This window comes from Melitaea cinxia, chromosome 24 (assembly GCF_905220565.1).
Source record: "Melitaea cinxia chromosome 24, ilMelCinx1.1, whole genome shotgun sequence".
Lineage (NCBI taxonomy): Eukaryota > Metazoa > Arthropoda > Insecta > Lepidoptera > Nymphalidae > Melitaea > Melitaea cinxia.
In genome coordinates, this window is record NC_059417.1 from 6443217 (window position 1) to 6463385 (window position 20169).

Sequence of the window (20169 nt, forward strand, 5' to 3'; positions counted from 1 at the left end):
TCCACTTCTAATTTATAACAAACTTCCAACCCTCTTTGTTCCAACCTAAAAACTCAACATGCCCCTCGACTATCGAAGATTTAATGGACCTGATGATAGTATTCCATATAATCGTTTCACGAACGAATATTTGAAGAGCTATAATGAATTACATAGTGAATTAATTAATGAAAACGGAGTCCGAAAGGATGGGCGCTGTTTGGATGAGGCGCGAAGCTTGTGTAGGTTTTGTATGTGTTTGTGATTATTTACTATTTGTTAAAGAAGAAAACCCGGTAAGATATAAAAAATATATTTTTTTTGGTTTTAGTTGCCCGCACTGATATGATATCTCAAGCGAAAGGATCGGCGTATATTGAATTAAAGAAAACTAAAGTTGTGTGCTCAGTTTTTGATCCCAGAGAAATTATGCACCAAAATGAGTATAGGTAATGGTGAACTTATCTTTTAATCATTAGTAAATAAAATATTCTAACAATTATATTCAATAATCTATTTGTTATTTTTAGTGCACTTGGCCAATTGTTTTGCGAAGTTAAATTCGCGCCTTTTTCTTGTCCAAGAGAAAGGCGTCCTCATGCCCCTGATGCAGAAGAAAAGGCATTATCAGTAGCTTTAAGAAAGGCTCTTGAACCAACAGTATGCCGACATTTATTTCCTAATTATCAGGTATTAACAAAGTTTATTTTAAAGTTTAAAAAGTACACGTATTGATGTAACAACTATATGAATTTAATTTTGTCTTGACTGAATAGCAATGAGCCGACCGATGGCGGGATAACCATCCAATGACTTTGAAACGCACAGGCCAAAGTCGGGCAGCAGTGTCTTCTGTGCGACAAAGCCAGCCCTGCGGTCACCAACCCGCCTGCCCAGCGTGGTGACTATGGGCAACACACATGAGTTTACAGCATTTTTGGTGCTAGCTTGTGAAGGCGTATGTCCAGCAGTGGACTGAAATAGGCTGAAATGATGATGATGATGATGATGATGATGAATATCAATGTGTAAACTATATTAAATTTCTTATTTTTTTGTAATTAATTCACAAAAATACTTGGTCTTAGTATGGCTATGCTTTGTAATTACTTTCATAATCATTTGAATTATAAATTGTGTTTCATATATACATATATATTTTTATTTTCAGTTAGACATCTATGTGTATATTCTAGAACACGATGGAGCATGTTTAGCTGCTGCAATAAACGCCGCTGGATTAGCTCTTGCTGACGCAGCTGTACCAATGTACGACATAATCACTGCCTGTTCTGTTGCGGTTATCGGTGATCAAATGTTCGTCGACCCTTCAGAAGCTGAAGAGAATCTAGCATTAATGAATCCAGAAAAAGATGGAATAAATAACGGTCTCATTACAATGGCAGTAATGCCAGAATTAAGGCAAATTTCTGATTTTAGACAAATTGGTTCAATGGATGTCAATTGTATTATAAAAGCAATGGAAGTACTACAGAAAGAATGTGAGAAAATTCTTCCAAACATTCAACAAATTTTAGTTTTGAATGTTGTAAATAGTTTTGAACAACAAAAGCAATTAGAAAAAGAGGCAAAAGAGAGGGAGGCTGCTTTAAATGCCAAGATGGAGGAGTGGAAAGCAGTATTAAACGCCGGATGAAATATACTTACGTTTTTCATTTCATAGTCCTTTATTGAGTTAATTCTAGTAATGGAGATGTTTCATGATAATATTAATACTATATTCAACGTAACGGTATTAAAATATGGATCAAAAGTAATTGATCATTGAAAGATTTTTGAATTTCATCAATAAATGACTTCTAAATAGATGATTGAAATTTATATATTTTAGTACAGGATGTCTGTGGCTTCTGACTAACTTGTGAGCTAATTTGACCTATTTAATATCACTGCACCACGAATCATTAAAGTAGTAGTTTTAAAATTCGATAGGGCTCTTGCTTCTTTCGAGTTTATTTATGTACAGTTGTTTGTTTCTTTTTTATTTATGAGTGTGTAGATTTCATTTCACTAATGAAAGAATAATTTCATTATAATGGACAAAGAACGAAGTGATAATTTGCCTAATATTGATATACACACAGTGATGGACTTTTTTCTTCAAATCTTTCTTATGTTAGTGCTGAAATAAAAAGAGTTAAACTTTTTAAGTAAGTAAGAGTAGGAGAACTGCTTAGAGATAAAAACAATTAAATTTTGGATTCGCCTCGAAAAGCTCGAATAAAAAGGGACCTTTACGTCTCCTGCAAAAAGTTAATCAGCAAAGTCAGATTGTTTAAGGAAAAAAAAATACTTTATTCCTATATTTAAACATGTTGTTTTAATCCTAGAATTGTAATTTGTAAGTAAATTGTAAGTTTTAACCTAAGTTGTTATTTAGTTTCGCTAACAATAAACAATACCTAATATTATAAAAGTAGTACCTGGGTGACTGAGTGACTGGTGCTGGGTTTTAGTAAATCGTGTTTTTTGATAATCATATTTTTTTTTTTTTATGTCACTAGGTCGGCAAACAAGCGTACGGCTAACCTGATGGTAAGCGATTACCGTACTTATAGACACCTGCAACACCAGAAGCATCGCAAGCGCGTTGCCGACCCAATCCCCCCAGGAGCTCTGGTCACCTTACTCACCAACAGGAACACAATACTGCTTGAAAACAGTATTATTTTGCTGTGATCTTCTGTAAGGTCGAGGTACTACCCCAGTCGGGCTGCTCCATATTTAAATCGAATTACATATTCATAAAATATGAATAATATTTTTCGATTTTACCGACAATAATAAAAAATATGAACTTTTTATTTAAATAAAAAATCATTAGTGGAATTAGAAAAAAAAGGAAAAAGTCATCGATCTTGGAGACATGGGATTTGAACCGTGGTCTTCTCGGTCGATCCCGACCGGCCGATTTCCCAAATGAGCTATGACAACAAGGTATCCATTTCATGCCTTGTCCTACCGGCAACCTTCAGTTATAAAATTTTGTTACTTTTTGTACACTGCTTTGTAAATACAACTTTAAACTTTAATGCGCGTAAGGTGAATTTCCAAAAAAGTATATCTATATGACCATAAGGTCTTATGTTTATTTGGAGACTTTTAGGTGTTACTTTTGTATGAGACTGCATGTAGGGTTTTTTATAAATCAATGTTACAAGCGCAACTTTCTCATTTCTTGAGATATTTTATCGATTCTTTCACGTCTTTATTTTACTTAATTTTTTATAATTTATCTTTAAAAAAAGTGAAGCTTTTTCATTGTGTTTTCTCACAAACAAAAAAAAATAACTTTAATTTTCATCGATAACTAATACAACATAGGTAATCGAATAAATAGCTTTCTAATTATCACAAGTTTTAAAAAACTAAGTATGGGTATAACCAAGCTGTCCTAAAAGGTATTTACATAATTATCATACACCAATGTGAACTTATGAACTGAGGTAGGGCACAGTAGGAAAACTCCCGCTCAAATCTGGAGCGCCTGATTGGGGAAGTACCTCGCCCTAACAGAAGATAACAGCTAAATAACACTGATTTCATGCAGTGTTGTGTTCCTATATTAAGGTGACCAGAGCGATTTGGGGTAGAGTCGCCGATGAGCTTGTCATGGTTCTGGTTTTGCAGGCGTCTATAGGCTAGGGTAATCGTTTGCCTTCTGGTGGGCCGTAAGCTTGTTTGCTGACCTTCTTTTAAAAAAAAACTTGTACGATCATAAAAGCAAAATAAATTCACCATATATTGTTTTGTTTAATCTCAAATTAACAAACAGGAATGCAGATTCTATTAAGCGTTATAGGCAAGTAACTCTATTCTTAAAAAATGACAATATACAATTCATAATTGTGTTTGAAGGCAAATGAAGAAAAACTGACTTCAATTATATCAACAAGTAGTACAACATAGGTAGACGAAAAAATTGTCAAGTAAATGTGCATTATCAAAGATTACTCCAAAAGTTGTAATCAGATCTTGATGAAATGTAAATGTGACCACATGATAAATCATCGGCTTTCGATTAAATTAAAAATCATCAAAATCAGTACGCCCAGTAAAAAGTTATGCGGATTTTCGAGAGTTTCCCTCAATTTCTCTGAGACCCCATCATCAGATCCTGGTTTCCTTATCATGGTACCAAACTAGGGATATCTCCTTTCCAACAAAAAAATAATTATCAAAATCGGTTCATAAACAACGGAGTTATCTCCGAACATAAATAAAAAAAAATATATATATATGGTTGAATTGAGTAACCTCCTACTTTTTTTGAAGTTGGTTAAAATAGTGTTGTGTTTTGCATAAAATCCAATGTTACTTACCTAACAAAAATGTTGATAATATTATGATCTTGTATTGCAGCATAAGCTTAGGCTATTGGAATATTTTTTTAATTATGATTATCTTCAAATCACGTCAATGACATTAAGCGAGCACTAAAAGTTTCGTTTTCAATCATACTTAGAAGTACTCAAATACTGTCCCAGAAAGTTTGTAAATCAGAAACCTAGAGTCTTAAGGGCCTTGTACGTGGTCAAATTTGTTTGTCGAACTTCACGTTTTCATCAAACAAAAGCACATACAATCAAACCAATAGATCAAATAAACTGATGACTTCTAGAAACCAAACCAACAAATATATAATAGATATATTACATAATAATAACAAGTATTTTTATGTTTCATATACCCAAAATACTTATTACAATTATAAAGGAACATATAACAATAACTGAGATTTTATTTGACAAACAGTTGCACACTATCAAACAGGTTTGTCTTTTATTTTTTTATTATTTAACAAACACGTCAAACTACACAATTTGAGAAACACATTTGCCAAAATTTGATGAATAATTTGATCGTTTACAATTAAATTCGATCGTTACCATTAAAGAGAGACCTTAAGATATGTCATTAGAACTCATCGATACAAAAATAATTTAAATTCGATAATTTCTCACTTACTTTATTATAAATCACACGAAGAATTACTTAAAAAATAAGTAGTCTAAAGTAACATTTCATATAACCTAAAAATGTTTAATCTTCTGGTTTTTCTGGCGGTGGTCCACACGGTTGCAACATCCTCTCCATTAAATTGAACTTAACACGTGCTTTAGATTCATTTTCTACAACCGCGAAGTAGCTTAGCAGATCAGGATGACCCATATAACTGCAGCAGGAATCTCTGTGTTGATTCGTGAGCCATTCGTATTTTGTTGTGTCGGCATGACCGGTACCGATATATTTACTCTGTAAATGTTCTAATTGACTGTGAATGTTGTATCTTTCTCCCATAATGCTGCAAAAAATGTTTACAGTTTTAACTGATTACCTTGTTTTACTTTACCATCTTAACATAGCTTTGTATAATTAGTTTACTATAATGACGATACAAACCTGGTACTGTTATAGGAATCAAGTCTTTAAATGAATTTATTTTAAATAAAATAATTGTTTTTATGTAAAGCTTTAACACAGAAAGCAACAACAATATTAAGTAACAAATAGTATTTTCAGTGTTGCAAAAGTGTAAAATAAAAAATCGGTATATTTGGCTCCGAAAAATCGGTAGAAATCGGTAGATTTTTACTCGAAGAAAAACAAAAGTATTTTAAGTCAATAATGCGTTCATTTATTTAAATTTGTTCCGTTAAATTAAATTAAATTCTTTATTTGCATGAATATAGTTGTTATACATGAGTGTTATACATGAGGGGTTATTAGTTGCAATGTCTCATATAATCTACCTTAAACGGCGTGCAAATTTTTGTTCCATTTATAATTATAATTAATTTACATTACAGAAAAAGAAAGTACTCAAAAGCAATACGTTTTATCACTAAGAAACATTAATTATAGAAGTAAGTAGTCCATACAATGGAGACAAAAAGAAGTAATTTATTTATTTTGTTTACAAAACCAACAGCCTTATTTACTAAACTTATTACTCCTCTCACTCACACACACTCTACAATCTTATAGTAACTTAATAACAGGTTTTCCTTAATTATCTGAGCATGTAATATTAACATGCCCTTTGATATATGCGAGCAGAACTCTATTATATGACGTGTTAGTACAATTTGTTTTAACACACCGTGGATTTGAACGGTCATATTCGACGTGGTGGGAAGAATTTCGGGAAGTCCCCGTGCATTGATTTTGTGTTACCATTTTCTTTTAGTGTTACCGTATTAAGAATATTATTTTACCTTTTTTTTAGAAAATTATTTTACATTCGTTGAAAACTCAAAAATTCGGTAGATAGCACTGCTAAATCGGTATATCGGTAGACAAGGGCCAAAATCGGTAGATCTACCGATAAATCGGTAGCTTTTGCAACGCTGCATGATTTCTGAATTCTGACGTTTCAGTTTACACCACAGACAAATAACGAACCACACACTTTTGTTTAATACATTATATGTACAAAAGGTGCAAAAAATTATATTAATGCATTTAATTAATTTAATATATTGAATAAAAATTGCTCTCCTATTGCATATTATTTTTGTTTCATGGGAAAGTAATTACGTGTCGTTGCTATAGTTTATCTATAAAATTTAATTTATAATATTTCTTTATGTTGCAGCTGGTGTAACGTAAACACTGATTTTGTTACTATAGAAATAAACAACGGTTATATTCGGTGATGAATGTTATAAAAATTTATTGATTGAGCTAAAAATATTTACTTTACAATTTAAATTATGGCAGATAAAAATAAACCTGCAACTACAGAACAAAGCGATGAGACTTTGCGAAAGAAAGCCAAAAAGTTAATTAGAAACAAAAACAGTCTAAATATAAGACCGACGCATATGTTTATGCACGAAAAATCTCTTGTTGAAATTGTAAGTGGTGTAAAGCATGGTTTAAAATATTTTCTATTAAAGTAAAGCCTCAAATTATTTTTTTGAGGCTTGATTAACGAAAAAATTTTTTACAGCCTAAGCCGAAACATCCAAATCATATAATTTATGCTTATTATCATAACAATTATATTTCAAAAATCAAAAATTTGAATGTACTCTACAATTTAACTCATTTGCATTTACAATGGAATAAAATATCAAAAATTGAAGGCATAAATAATTTAACAAAGTTAAAAAAATTGTACCTAAGTAATAATCGAATCACTGTAGTCGAAAATCTAGAAGGCTTGAAATATTTAGAGGAACTGCATATTGAAAAACAGACTATGGAGGATTCGGATTCACTATGCTTTGATCCAAAAACTATGATTTTTATTGGGGTGTGTAATTATGTGTTTGTATATGTTATAATATAATTTTTTTATTTATTTTATTCATAAAAATAATTGTACTCACTGTACAATATCTTTATTTTCCTTTTAAAAGAGAATTATTAATTTATTTACTTAAATTTAAAACGAGGATCAAAATTATACGTCATAACCAAAATTGTATATTATTTTTATTGATTTTTATTAGGCATCCTTGAGAGTTTTAAATGTTTCCGAAAACAAGATTTCGGACATGACCTGGGCAAAGCCATTACGTCGATTAGAAGTTTTAATTGCTAAAAAGAATAAATTGGAACATGCCGAGGTATCCTTTATAACTAATATTTTTTTCTAAAATATAATTGGCTCTATTTTATTAAGTGTCTAACCTCATTTTCATTTATATATTTTCAGTCAGTTGCAGATGATCTCTGCACATTGGTTTGCCTTGTAGATGCAAATTTTATCGGAAATCCGATGTGTAAAAAACATCGGTATAAAGAAATAATAATCGCAAGATGTGCCCCATTACGTAAGAACTAAATGTTACAATAAATGATATTTTTAAGTATAGGTATCCAAGAGAGTTGGATTGAGATTATCTACTTTCCCAATTAAAAAAAAAAGAATTGTTAATTTTAATATGTAATACTAAACGTTGAATAAAAATATTGACGAATATAAGGCAGATTTTTTTTTTAGGTGTGTTAGATACCGTGGCAATCCATAACACGTCTAGGACTTTTCTACAAAACTTCGATAAAGTTGTAAGATTACGACAATTGAATGAAAAGAATAAAATAACAATGACTCGTCAAGGCGTCGAAGATTTTTTCGATTTGAATATGTTGCCTGGTCCACGAACGCAAAGCGCTATGTCTATATCAGAGTTCTCTAATCAAAAGCCAAAAAGTTAGTATAATCTTAATATATATAAATCTCGTGTCACAATGTTTGTCCTCAATGGACTCCTAAACCACTTAACTGATTATAATAAAATTCGCACACCATGTGCAGTTCGATCCAACTTGAAAGATAGGCTATATTTTATTTTGATATATTAATTATTATATTTAAGAAAAAAATAAAGAAGGCGGTACAAAGTTCGCCAGGTCAGCTAGTATAATTATATAAAGTTTAGTAATGTTATCTCAATATTAAAAAAAAGAAAGAACATAACATAAATAATTAAAAGCTCCCTCGTACCTACAATCTATACTATCTTTAAGAATGACAAATAATTTGTGGTTTACAGCAAAGTATACAAATATATAATCTTTAATACATAGAAAAGAAAAAAAAAAACTTATATTTATATATCTTACTAAATATTTTATCTAGTTTCAGCAATAGATTCAACATACACTTTTATGCCTCGGGCGTTTTGGCGCAATAAGACTGCTCCATCACCACGTGAAGTTCCCCTTATGGAGCCACCTCTATCGAAAAAACCAGCCGGAGACTCGCAAGGAACTCTTCTTAAAGGAATACTTAAAAGACCTATGCCAATGAAATATATTTGAATCATATTTATTACTTAGCAATTTTCTTTTTGAATTAAACTATATTTATCGTTTGCACATTATTTGTTTGTTGAAACTTTAAATACTTAAAAAAATCTCCTTGATATTTTGAGACAGTTTTTTTTTAATTTTCTTTTACAACAATATCAGACAAGAGATCGCTGTTTAGCGATAAAACCGCCTGTTGTACATTTCTTTTTGTGAATTGTTTTATAAATTGTAAACTTTTTTTATGTGTACAATAAAGACTAAATTAAATGTAGTTAAATTATCATTACACGTTACGTTAGGCAATTTTCGTCGTAAAGACAAAGTTTGCTATCTTCCGCCCCATAAAACAAGATTTGCGCAAAAATTTCAATCCTATCTGGGCCCTTCACTCTATAATAAGATTAATGCTATTATTAACATTTACCCTTTAAATACCAAAAAATGTGAAGAAAAACTTAACTACGATATTGAAAAGATGTTCACGTTAATAAAGTAAACACACACACACACACACACATGAGTTTAAACACAAACATGTACACTTAAACACACACGCACAATACGCACGCACGCATGCATGCACGACATATACACACACACACACCCACAAACACCTAACGTACAAACAATAGTATGCATAATATATAAATATAAATGGAAAATCTGTAAACAATACATAGTAACTATATCTAAAAAATAAACTGAAATAAATAATACATAGAAACGTGAATAGGTTTATAGTTGTTGTTGTCAAACTAAACATTTTAGATTGAACACAATGTAATTGTTATTCTACCCTCACATTAATTATTGTTATATTTTGTTGTTTATTACTGCTTGAAATTGGTTGGAAGTTGGCTTGAGGTTTAAAAGCTGAAAGTTTATATACTTTTTGCTGAAAGCCTGAAACATTAATGTTTATTCTACTCTATGGCCTGAAATCATAAAGAAAAGTAATATACCTGAAACTTGAAGGGTAATAACGTCACAGACCGGCCAATCAAGTCCGGCCGCTTTAAAGGTGGCCATTGACGATCAGTTTTTCGCGTCAGTTTAACTGATCAGTTTTTCGCGCTCTCCAAAATTGGATCGTGAGTGTAGAACCATCGCTCCAGAGTTTTAACTGACGACACGCCACGTAAATCCAACCCGGCGCGTCGCGCCAATCTGCCCGTGTGTGTGTAATCGTCGTTCCAACCAATCGTGTCATTCTACTCGCAGCGTCCGCGGTGATTGAGAGTCCACTAGTGTAGTTTTTGTTTTTAAAATGTCGGCGTTGGTGTCCCCTAGACGAGTCATAATGACAGAATTTATTGAAAAATATATATATAAAAATATAAATATAAAAAATTCAGAATGTTTGTGGAAAACGGACGAAAATTATAAAATTAAACAGCATCAACCAAAAGTTTTATTTTACACACCTACTATTTTTATTTATTTTTTTATATTTATAACATACACACGGTCGTCTCTTTCTACAAGTAAGTAATGTAATGCTTGTGATAGATACATTTTTTTATAAATACGTATAAATAATACTTAGAAATAAATAAATTTGTAATTAATGTCATTAACGACACCGCAAAAAAAAAGCAAAAATAATAAAGCAGCTACTGTTTGTTGCCATATACTGGTCCAGAATGGTCTATAATTCTGTATGAACAGTTTTTATTATTAGCACCTCATCTGTAATAAGTATGTCAATGGTCAATCGATCATGCACGGTGTCGTTCATCATTACAGCCTATACAGTCCACTGCTGGACATAGGCCTCCACAAGTTTACGCCAAAAATAACGTGAACTCATGTGTTTTGCCCATAGTCACCACGCTGGGCAGGCGGGTTGGTGACCGCAGTACTGGCTTTGTCGCACCGAAGACGCTGCTGCCCGTCTTCGGCCTGTGTATTTCAAAGCCAGCAGTTGGATGGTTATCCCGCCACCGGTCGGCTTCTTAAGTTCCAAGGTGGTAGCGGAACTGTGTTATCCCTTAGTCGCCTCTTACGACACCCACGGGAAGAGAGGGGGTGGCTAAATTCTTTAGTGCCGTAGCCACACAGCACTGTCGGTATAATATAAAATAAAATTTTATAATATATAATAGTTAGTTAATAATATAATAAAGCTGGTACGTCCAAACAAAACTTAGAAAAATTAGTGTCATGATATCAGTCAGATGAATAATAAATGTGTTGCAGGCAAACGAAAAAAACCGACTTCAATTATAGCGACAAGTAATACAACGTAGATAGAACAAAGATTACTCCAAAAGTCGGTACATCAAAATCATGGTACCACACAAGGGATATCTCCTTTCCAACAAAAAAAAAAGAATTATCAAAATAAACGACGAAGTTATCCCCGAACATATACATGTACTCGTATGTACACCGTAAAATGTCGAAAGAGTCACATTCGATAAACTTTGATAAAATTATTCCCAAGAAAATAATCGAAACTTCGTTCGATTGTTCACACTAATTGATGAACATAGTAAACTATTGAAACTAACATTTCTCAAAAACTATGAAGAATTTTGGATAAAAAGACATATACATTTAATTGCCGATAAAAGTTTAGGATATATTTGAAATTATTGTCAGATAGCATAATAAACGACAATTTTGTACACAAAATTAACTTCATGGTGCTCTCTTGTAAAGTGCCTTTTTTCAATTTCGATATTATACCTAGGGACAGTCAATATATACATTCGAATTGAGTAACCTCCTTTTTTAAAGTCGGTTAATTTAAAAAAAAACGTTGAAAATAAAATAACTTATCACTTTCATTTTGAAAAAGATGAAGATGCTTTTAAAAGAAGCATGCGAAAAAGTCACAAGAGATGACTAGATGAAGGTGATTGAAAAAACTAAAAAGATTATATTTGATGACTTTGTCCGCGATATCCGTATAGATACTATGATTGACAATAATTTGATTATACACGTTAGTGAAGATGACAGTCTTTCTATTTATTTCCCTTCGTTTACATTCAGAAATTACGAATCAATTCAATTAACGGATTCATAAAAAAAATATTTACATTGTGAAAATTTATTGAATATATTGAAATATAATTGCGATAAAAAATAGCAACATATAAATTAAATTGAATAAATATGCATAACAAATGCAATAAATAATGTTACTAAATATTATTAATGTTATTTATTTTACATCACTAGTCATGATGTATTGACAGGTGTCAGAAAGGCATGAGCGGCCGGACATTATAGGTAGCTAAATAAGGTCAAAAGAGGTTATGTTTACAAATAATAAAAATGTTTTAAGCTGTTTAAATTTGTAAAATATAATTATTATGTCTAATAAAATAATCGACGCGTTTAGAGTTCTCAACGAAGAAACAACAGGTTTTTTTTTGTAATAAAACATTTATTTGATATAATATAAAGTCTTTAAACTATTTTTTTGGAATAGATTTGTATCTGGGCGGTGAAATAGTTGAAACTGATTGTTTAGAACCGCTACAATTTCATCGGGATTATGTGTCCAAAAATATTCCTGTTATTATCAGAGGAGGCTGTTTGAAATGGTCTGCTACACGAAAATGGAACTCAACATTTTTCAGGTATTTAGTTCATTATCAATTAAAATAATAAATAAATAAATACTCCATAACATTCACATACAGTCGTCTGTTCCTAAGGTAAGCAACTTAATACTTGTGTTATAGGTAACAGCCAACTATTATAGCTAGTGTTTTCTTGATAAAAATAGATGGAAATTGTACATATATTACACCCAGACTCAGGCGGGAATCGAACCCGTAACTCGCGGAGCAGAAAGTAGGGCCCCTACAAACTGTCAATGGGCTAGTCATATAATATATTATACCTATGATACTTATATAACAAAAGTAAATTGTAAATTTTAATTTTATAAGAATTGTATTGTCACTTAGTCAATCACTTCAACCTCTCGCAGTCGAGTGCTAGACATAGGCCTCCACAAGTTCTGCGGTCACCAACCCTCGTGCCCAGCGTGGCGACTATGGGCAAAACACATGAATTTACGTTATTTTGGTGTAAACTTGTAGAGGCCTATGTCCAGCAGTATAGGCTGTAATGATGATGATGGTGAGTCGGCTTTTTGAGTTCCAAGGTGATAGTGGAACTGTGTTTTCCCTTAGTCCCCTCTTCGACACCCACAGGAAGAGAGGGTGGCTATATTAAATGTGGTTAAATAAGAATTGTACAATATTTTAACTGACCTAATATTTCCTGATTTTTTAAAGTAACCAATTCTACAAACTCTCGTAAGTATACAGTATACAGAGAAAGAAGAAAAATTATTACTATAAATAAAAATTAAAAAAAATCCAACGATATAAAAAAAAAATAATTGAAAAATAGTAAGTTATAGTTTAAGGTTTTAAGGTTGTGAGTTTTTATTTATTAATATTTTGCAGGGAAAAGTTTGGAAGCAAAGAGGTCACAATTGCATTAACACCAAATGGCCTAGCTGACGGCATAACTGAAAATAAAGATGGTGTGGAATATTTTGTCATGCCTTTGGAAGTTAATATGACTATATCTGAATTTCTAGATATGTTAGATACCCAAGAGTATGTACTTAAATATTAGTTTTACACTTTATTATGTATAGGACTAGTTGTGCCCACAACTTTGTCCGCATGGAATTTACCAAAAATTTATTGTTCAGTTTGCAGAATTATAAAATAAATGATTTTCTAAAATAAAAGTAACCTATGTTACTCCTTATTACATCAGCTATATGCCAGTGAAGGTCCCGTCAAAATTGGTCTAGCCGTTTTAGAGATTAGCCGGAACAAACAGACAGACAGATAGACAGACAAAAATTTAAAAAAATGTTATTTTGGTATATGTAACGTGTATACATCCATATTCATTTAGTAAAAAACGGTTATTTTAAATATTACAAACAGACAGACCAATTTTATTTATTTGTATAGATAGTATACAAATAAATAAAAAATATATCTAGAGACATATAAATATATAAATATATCTAGAGACATATTATTTCTGATGACACAATGCCCCAGCAGTCACAGCGATAACTGTTGCACTTGCAGTTGCGAGTTCAATTCTTGCTCATGACAAACATTTGTATGGGTCATATAGTTTGTTGTGGTCTGGTCATATAGTTTGTTTTGGGTGTGTGCTTGAGTATTCTGAGTTTCCATAACCTTGACACAATAGTAAATTCTAGATTTATTATAATTGCATGTAGCTTTATGAAATGCTTAAAAACTCAATTACTATCAACCCTATAAAAGACTAGACTAAATTGATGAAGGTTTTCTTAAGCATATTCCCAACATTAATAAAAAAAATACTTGCACACGAACCATTCAACTTCATACATGTCGTGTTCAAAATTAAACAATTAGAAAGCAAAACAAATCTTTTTTTTGTCATTTAAATGTCGTCTTGTTTTTTTTTTGATTTAAATGTTGAACGTAACTATTAATTTTCATTTCCTTAAGTTTTCAGAGTGCTTAAAGAATTAGTCTTCATAATATTTAACCATACTATTTTTTTTTTAATGTTAATAAGAATATATTTTTGTAGTGAAAATGTAATACCATATATACAGCGACAAAATTCGAACCTTACACAAGATTTTAGTGAACTAATGACTGATGTTGAAAATTATATTGGATTTGCAAGTGAGGCTTTCAATAAGAAGCCCGATGCTGTCAACTTCTGGATGGGGGATGAAAGAGCCGTCACATCAAGTATAAAACATTTATTATATCAAAATTCTTTATTAAGGAAAAACACTAACTTTCCTTATTAATTTTGAAAATATATTATTTTAAACTTACTTATTCATGAGTAATTCACTATAATTAAATATTTTGTAGATTGAAACTTGGTATGAGTGTTTAGTAAGTGTAAATTTGTTATGATTGTTACGAGTGTAATTTTATTAATTTCGAGTCTGTTAAATGTTTTATTTCTAAACATAACGGCAAATAAGTAAATGCTATTTCAATCTTTCAAGTTTTGTGACACGAATACTAAAATTTCTTAAAATTATAATTGATTATTTTAGTGTTTTTTTAGTGCATAAAGATCCATACGAGAACATATACTGTGTAATAGACGGATACAAAGATTTTATACTAATTCCTCCGACTGACTTACCCTATGTACCATACAAGAGATACCCCCAAGCAGAGTTCAAGAGAAATGGAGATGAATGGGATATTGTACCCATTAATAAATCACAAGATTGTATAGATTCCGATGGTGATAATAATAATGATATGAGATTACCATGGATATGTATTGGTGAGTATACACTATTATTTAGAATATCGTAATCATATTTTATTCTGCCTACTAAATGCATAGTCTACTTAATGAGACCTATATTATGTACAGTCGTACATATATGATATATATTCTACGTAAGATTGTTGGCATAGACTAGAATAGATGAGGATTTTAGATAACTATGATTTTTGACCCAAACTTGAATTATATTTTGTAAATGTGTGAATTATATTTTGTAGATTTAGTTCAAAACAATATTGTTTCATCCTATCTCTATCCTATAACTAGTATAACTGGTCAACCCATGTAGTTATAAATATTAGTTACAAGCTACACCTCGCGGTTTTCTTTCCGATTTTGTGAGAGTATCGAGATAAAGCCTATTTGTTATGTTAGATTTCTAGCTATCTACGTATCAATTTTTATTATAACCAGGCTGGCGTTAGTTCTGATGCACGTAAAAAATTGATCATCGCCAATATCGCTCTACCTGCAACACGATACGTCGAGGATATCCTTCAAGAACATATTGTACCCTTTGGAGGGTTTATTAGATATGACTTATTCATTTTAATGCATATGATAATGCACGTCCACACGTCGCTTATATCGTAAATGAGTACCTTTAAGAGGTTGGTATTCAAAAATTGCAGTAGCCAGCTCGCAGCCCTGACTTAAATCCAATATAGCATATTTGGGATAAGCTAAAAAGGACAATTAAAACAGCATCGGACCCACCACAAACTCTTAGCTAGCTTCGAGGTGGACATCAAAAATGTCATCCAAAGCATGCCAGATCGAATGCAGGCGGTCATAAGGGCTAGAGGAGGAAACACGCGATATTAAAAAGTTTACCAAATATCAAACAGTTCAAACAGTTTTTAATTACTAGTGCTCAAAACTGCAGTGTTTAATTTTGCGTCAATGTGATTTTGCGCTTAAACTTCATTATAAACTTAAAAAACATTATTTATGTTTAAAAATGATTAAAGACGTCAATATGATGAACAACGATCAAAATTGACTTAAATTTGCAGTGTAAACTGAAAAAAAAAAAAACTGAAGTTATCACAAATTTTATACTTGGCAAAGTTTCCGCGCCTGTGAGTGTATATTACACCCAGAATCGGGGTGGAAAACGAACCCACAACCTCCGGAGCAGAAAGCAGGGTCACTACAAACTGTACCAACAGACTAATCAAAACTTGAGTTTGTGTTATAATCTATACAACCAAGATACCATTACTCAAAATTAATAAAAATTGCCTAATATTAATTAAGAACATTGGCCACTTAGATCTTAAGAACGTTTAAATAAACAAACTTAATTTTTACCATATTTAATATAATATGATTATTGTTGAAATTATAACTAGTCGATAAAAATCAAACAACAAATAATGTTTTCAAAATAATGTTTTTTACAGTTTTAATGACAAAGAATAATAATCATAATAATTCGACAATCGACAGTTCCTTTCTTTTTAAATATAATTTTTTTAATATTCAAAATTGACAGTTCATAGATAACGAGCCGGTAACCTCCGTGGTCTCTGGCGAGCTTGCAGTGTCGCTCGTGTTGCCCGCGTTACATCCTCCTCCTCCAAATCACGATTTCGCCCCGAAAGTGAGTTGGTGTAAGTGTGTCGAGGTGGAGTGAGTGTGGATGGGTGAGCGTCTACACGAGGTGTTACGGGGGTGTCGGGTTGAACACGAAGTCGCCCACGTAATCGACGAGGCTGTACAGGAAGATATTGCCCCGTCATGCCTATAAAAGGAGTAAGGTCAAAGGTGTGGAAACGTCCTAAGGTTTGCCCCTGCACATCGCCTATTTCGTATGTGCATGGACTAACCACACGTTGTACCTTATATGGTCCATCGCGTAGAGGCATGAACTTTTTTGTCTTGCCCTTCTGCACGTTGCTATGGACATGCGTCGTCAGTAATACGAGGTCACCCTCTTGAAAGTCAGGCGCTGGTCGACGGGAGTTATCTGTTTTAGTTACAGCATTCAGGCGACGGTAATCGGCACAAAATCGGTAAGTACCATCTTTTTTAGGGACCAACAGTGCTGGTGCGGCCCATGCAGCTTTACACTCCTCTATGATCCCGTCTTCTAACATCTCTTTCAGCTCCGCTTCCATAATTGTCTTCTTCGCTGGCGTAAAACGGTAAGGTGGTACAGCAATGGGTGCGTGATTGCCCGTATCTATCCGGTGTTCGGCAAATGGAGTAGCTTCTCCTCCTGGCCGAAAGGTATCTTCATGTCGCTGCAGCAGCTCTTCTGGACGTTGGCGTTGTTCGCAGGTAAGCATGGTTCCTTCGTCTTCCTTCAGTACAATCGAAGAAGCCATAACAGAAGTTCTCGGTATCTCCTCATCCCCCTCATATTCCAGAGGATAAAACTGTTGGTTACCTGAGAAATGCCACGTAGAAGCTGCGAAGTCTATTACCATACCAGCGGCGTTTATGAAGTCTATCCCTAAGAGGGTCTCGTTGTTGTCGGCCTCTGGGAAAATCACGAAATCTGTGGTAACTGTCCTATTAACAGAAATAGTCACATCCACACGGGCTACCAAAACATCCCGTGGGCGTACTATGCCATCAGCCAATTTCACATTTACCTGTCGTGTCATAAACGTTTGCCCCATATCTTTAAGCAATTTATAAAGTTTATGACCAGCTATACAACTTTTAGCAGCGGTATCAATAAGTGCAATGCCTCTCTTACTACTAATAGTTATACTTAACGTGGGCCTCCGACTTGGCATCGAAAGAGAAAGTGGGACGAGAATAGTGCTTTCCACCTCATCAAAATCGGGGTCAATTATTGTGGAATTTACATTATCAAAATTGGGGTCAACCATTGTTGCGTTTGCCCCATCAGACGAGTCGTCATAATTAAAATACTCCAAGTCGGAACAGCGGTGATCACTATCTACCGTTGCGTCGTAGTAGGCATCACAGTATGTCGAACTAGAAAAATCATCTACGGGTGACAGGTGACTATACTCCTCACTGGATATCGGGCTGTAAGTAAACATGTTAATGTCACTGGAAAATACTTTAGTAACATTCAGCGGTGTTGATGAATCTTCGATGTCTTCGTCGGCAGCGGCGGCGAAACGAGCGGTACACATCGAGAAATTGCTCGAAGGCTGGGCGGCCACAGCAGGAGTCGGCGGTCGCTGCTCCAACAGCCGTTCGAACATCCGCTCGAACGCTTCGGTTTGCAAGCGTTGCGCGGCGGCCATAATGCTAGCCAGACGCCGTCATTTTATCCTCTTCATGGTCGTCCACGTTTTCTCCCGCGTCGCCGTACACACTTTGTCGGCGAGATTGTCGCCGTGTTCGCGTCATGATTATTCTTCCGATGTAGCAATGGAGAACACCGTCGGTTCAGGCCTCTATTTGGGCGCCAATTTGTAGTCGATAAAAATCAAACAACAAATAATGTTTTCAAAATAATGTTTTTTACAGTTTTAATGACAAAGAATAATAATCATAATAATTCGACAATCGACAGTTCCTTTCTTTTTAAATATAATTTTTTTAATATTCAAAATTGACAGTTCATAGATAACGAGCCGGTAACCTCCGTGGTCTCTGGCGAGCTTGCAGTGTCGCTCGTGTTGCCCGCGTTACATAACTTAAATATTTTAAATTTCACTGTTTCAGATCCACTTAAACCAGATTTTACAAAATATCCAGAGTTCAAAAAAGCACACATATTTAAGGCGCGTCTACATAAGGGAGATTGCCTCTACCTTCCTAGTCTATGGTTCCATCATGTCAAACAGAGCCATGGCTGTATAGCTGTCAATTATTGGTATGACATGGAGTTTGACATAAAATACTGTTATTTTAAAATGTTAGAGAAGTTATGTGACAAGTATTAATAATGATGTATATAAATTGTATATTTAGCTTTGTTGTACATTTTGTCAATGTTAAATAAATAATTCTTAAACCTAGAACGCTTTTTTTTATTTTGAATAATTTTATATAACTGCCAGATCTTCATACTGCCATATGAATAGGATAGTTTGTCTGGAAGAAATCGCTACTAAGCGATAAGACCGCCTTTGTACATTACTATCTCTATGTGTAAATAAGTGTTTTTATGTAAATCTTTTCTGAGTGGTGTGCAATAAAGCATATACTATTTCTATCTACAGTTTCAAACGCGTTCGAGGTGCTTCTTGTGGTGTCAGTCGTCTATAGGTTACGGTATCAGCTTATCATCAGGCGGACCGAACACTCGTTTACCACCTTTTATAGTATAATAACGTGTTAAGTAGGCACGTTACTGATTAAACTAGGTCACTGTTTATGAGAAAATCGCAAATTTTATTAATACGTATTATTGAAAGAATCTATTGAAAAACATTAACACCAAGACTCGTCTTACTAGCGTCAGTTCTCCCCTGGTTAATGTATAATAGTTTATAGTACGTATAGTTACGTTTTTGGAACATATTCAACCACAAGGAGGTAAAATGAGTTCATTCCCCAAAAAGCTTAAAAAGTTTCGTTATAAGATATACAACATAAAATTTTGGCGTATCTTAAAATTACTTATGTATTTTTCGATTCTAAGATAATTTTTAGTATATTAAACAAAATTCTCGTGAAATCGGTTTAACCGTTTCAGAAATTAACCGTAACTGTAAAATAAATGTATCTTGACAAAATGATGACTCAATGAAACGATTTTTGTTGTAAATGCGATTTTGAAGCCCGATATATATATATATATATATATATATATATATATATACTAGCTGGGCCCGCGGCTTCGCCCGCGTTGAAATCAGTGTGTCACAAAGTTTTCCCGGCAAACTTCCAGGAAAACTCATCAAAATCGGCTTAGCCGTTCCGTAAACCTTCCTCTTGAAGCCCTCTACATTGGCGATAGCGCATGAAAATCCGTTCAGTAGATTTTGAGGAAATCGATCACATACACTTTTGGGGACTTTGTTTTATTGTACACTAACTGTTGCCAGCGACTACGTCCGCGTGAAGCGCGCGTCGCATAGAAAAAAATGTTTCTTTAAATTCTTCAGAATTGTGGTATGAAATAATGTAGTAATATTATAGTATTGTAGTGTA

At 33.1% G+C, this 20169-nt stretch overlaps 3 protein-coding genes and 1 long non-coding RNA gene across 4 annotated transcripts; 3 read left to right on the forward strand and 1 right to left on the reverse strand.

Annotated features, from left to right (window-relative positions):
• LOC123665439 (exosome complex component MTR3-like) lies at positions 1-2368 on the forward strand. The gene is made up of 4 exons (XM_045599746.1): positions 1-230; positions 311-428; positions 510-669; positions 1151-2368. The coding sequence occupies exons 1-4, from the start codon at positions 59-61 to the stop codon at positions 1634-1636; spliced, it is 936 nt and encodes a 311-aa protein (XP_045455702.1). The 5' UTR covers positions 1-58; the 3' UTR covers positions 1637-2368.
• Positions 2369-4953: 2585 nt separating this feature from the next.
• Positions 4954-5541, reverse strand: LOC123665441 (splicing factor 3B subunit 5). The gene is made up of 2 exons (XM_045599747.1): positions 5404-5541; positions 4954-5305 (listed from the first exon to the last, which is right to left on the reverse strand). Exon 2 carries the CDS (start codon positions 5299-5301, stop codon positions 5044-5046), a length of 258 nt encoding a protein of 85 aa, XP_045455703.1. The 5' UTR covers positions 5302-5305; positions 5404-5541; the 3' UTR covers positions 4954-5043.
• Positions 5542-7960: 2419 nt separating this feature from the next.
• On the forward strand, positions 7961-8792 carry LOC123665442. Its single transcript, XR_006745038.1, has 2 exons — positions 7961-8164; positions 8594-8792. It is a non-coding gene; the product is annotated as an uncharacterized LOC123665442 (long non-coding RNA).
• Positions 8793-12089: 3297 nt separating this feature from the next.
• On the forward strand, positions 12090-19034 carry LOC123665336 (bifunctional peptidase and (3S)-lysyl hydroxylase Jmjd7). The gene is made up of 6 exons (XM_045599649.1): positions 12090-12141; positions 12209-12359; positions 13200-13355; positions 14347-14513; positions 14845-15072; positions 18736-19034. Exons 1-6 carry the CDS (start codon positions 12090-12092, stop codon positions 18954-18956), a joined length of 975 nt encoding a protein of 324 aa, XP_045455605.1. The 3' UTR covers positions 18957-19034.
• Positions 19035-20169: the final 1135 nt, after the last annotated feature.

What these genes read in the sequence shown, in the direction of transcription:
- LOC123665439 (XM_045599746.1), top strand. Translation starts at nt 59, where the DNA reads ATGCCCCTCGACTATCGAAGATTTAATGGACCTGATGATAGTATTCCA. An exon ending in GCGAAGCTTGTGTAGGTTTT is followed by an intron (nt 231 to 310) that starts GTATGTGTTTGT and finishes TTTTGGTTTTAG; the next exon opens with TTGCCCGCACTGATATGATA. An exon ending in ATTTATTTCCTAATTATCAG is followed by an intron (nt 670 to 1,150) that starts GTATTAACAAAG and finishes TTTTATTTTCAG; the next exon opens with TTAGACATCTATGTGTATAT.
- LOC123665441 (XM_045599747.1), bottom strand. Translation starts at nt 5,301, where the DNA reads ATGGGAGAAAGATACAACATTCACAGTCAATTAGAACATTTACAGAGT.
- LOC123665336 (XM_045599649.1), top strand. Translation starts at nt 12,090, where the DNA reads ATGTCTAATAAAATAATCGACGCGTTTAGAGTTCTCAACGAAGAAACA. An exon ending in GATATGTTAGATACCCAAGA is followed by an intron (nt 13,356 to 14,346) that starts GTATGTACTTAA and finishes ATATTTTTGTAG; the next exon opens with TGAAAATGTAATACCATATA. An exon ending in ATTACCATGGATATGTATTG is followed by an intron (nt 15,073 to 18,735) that starts GTGAGTATACAC and finishes TCACTGTTTCAG; the next exon opens with ATCCACTTAAACCAGATTTT.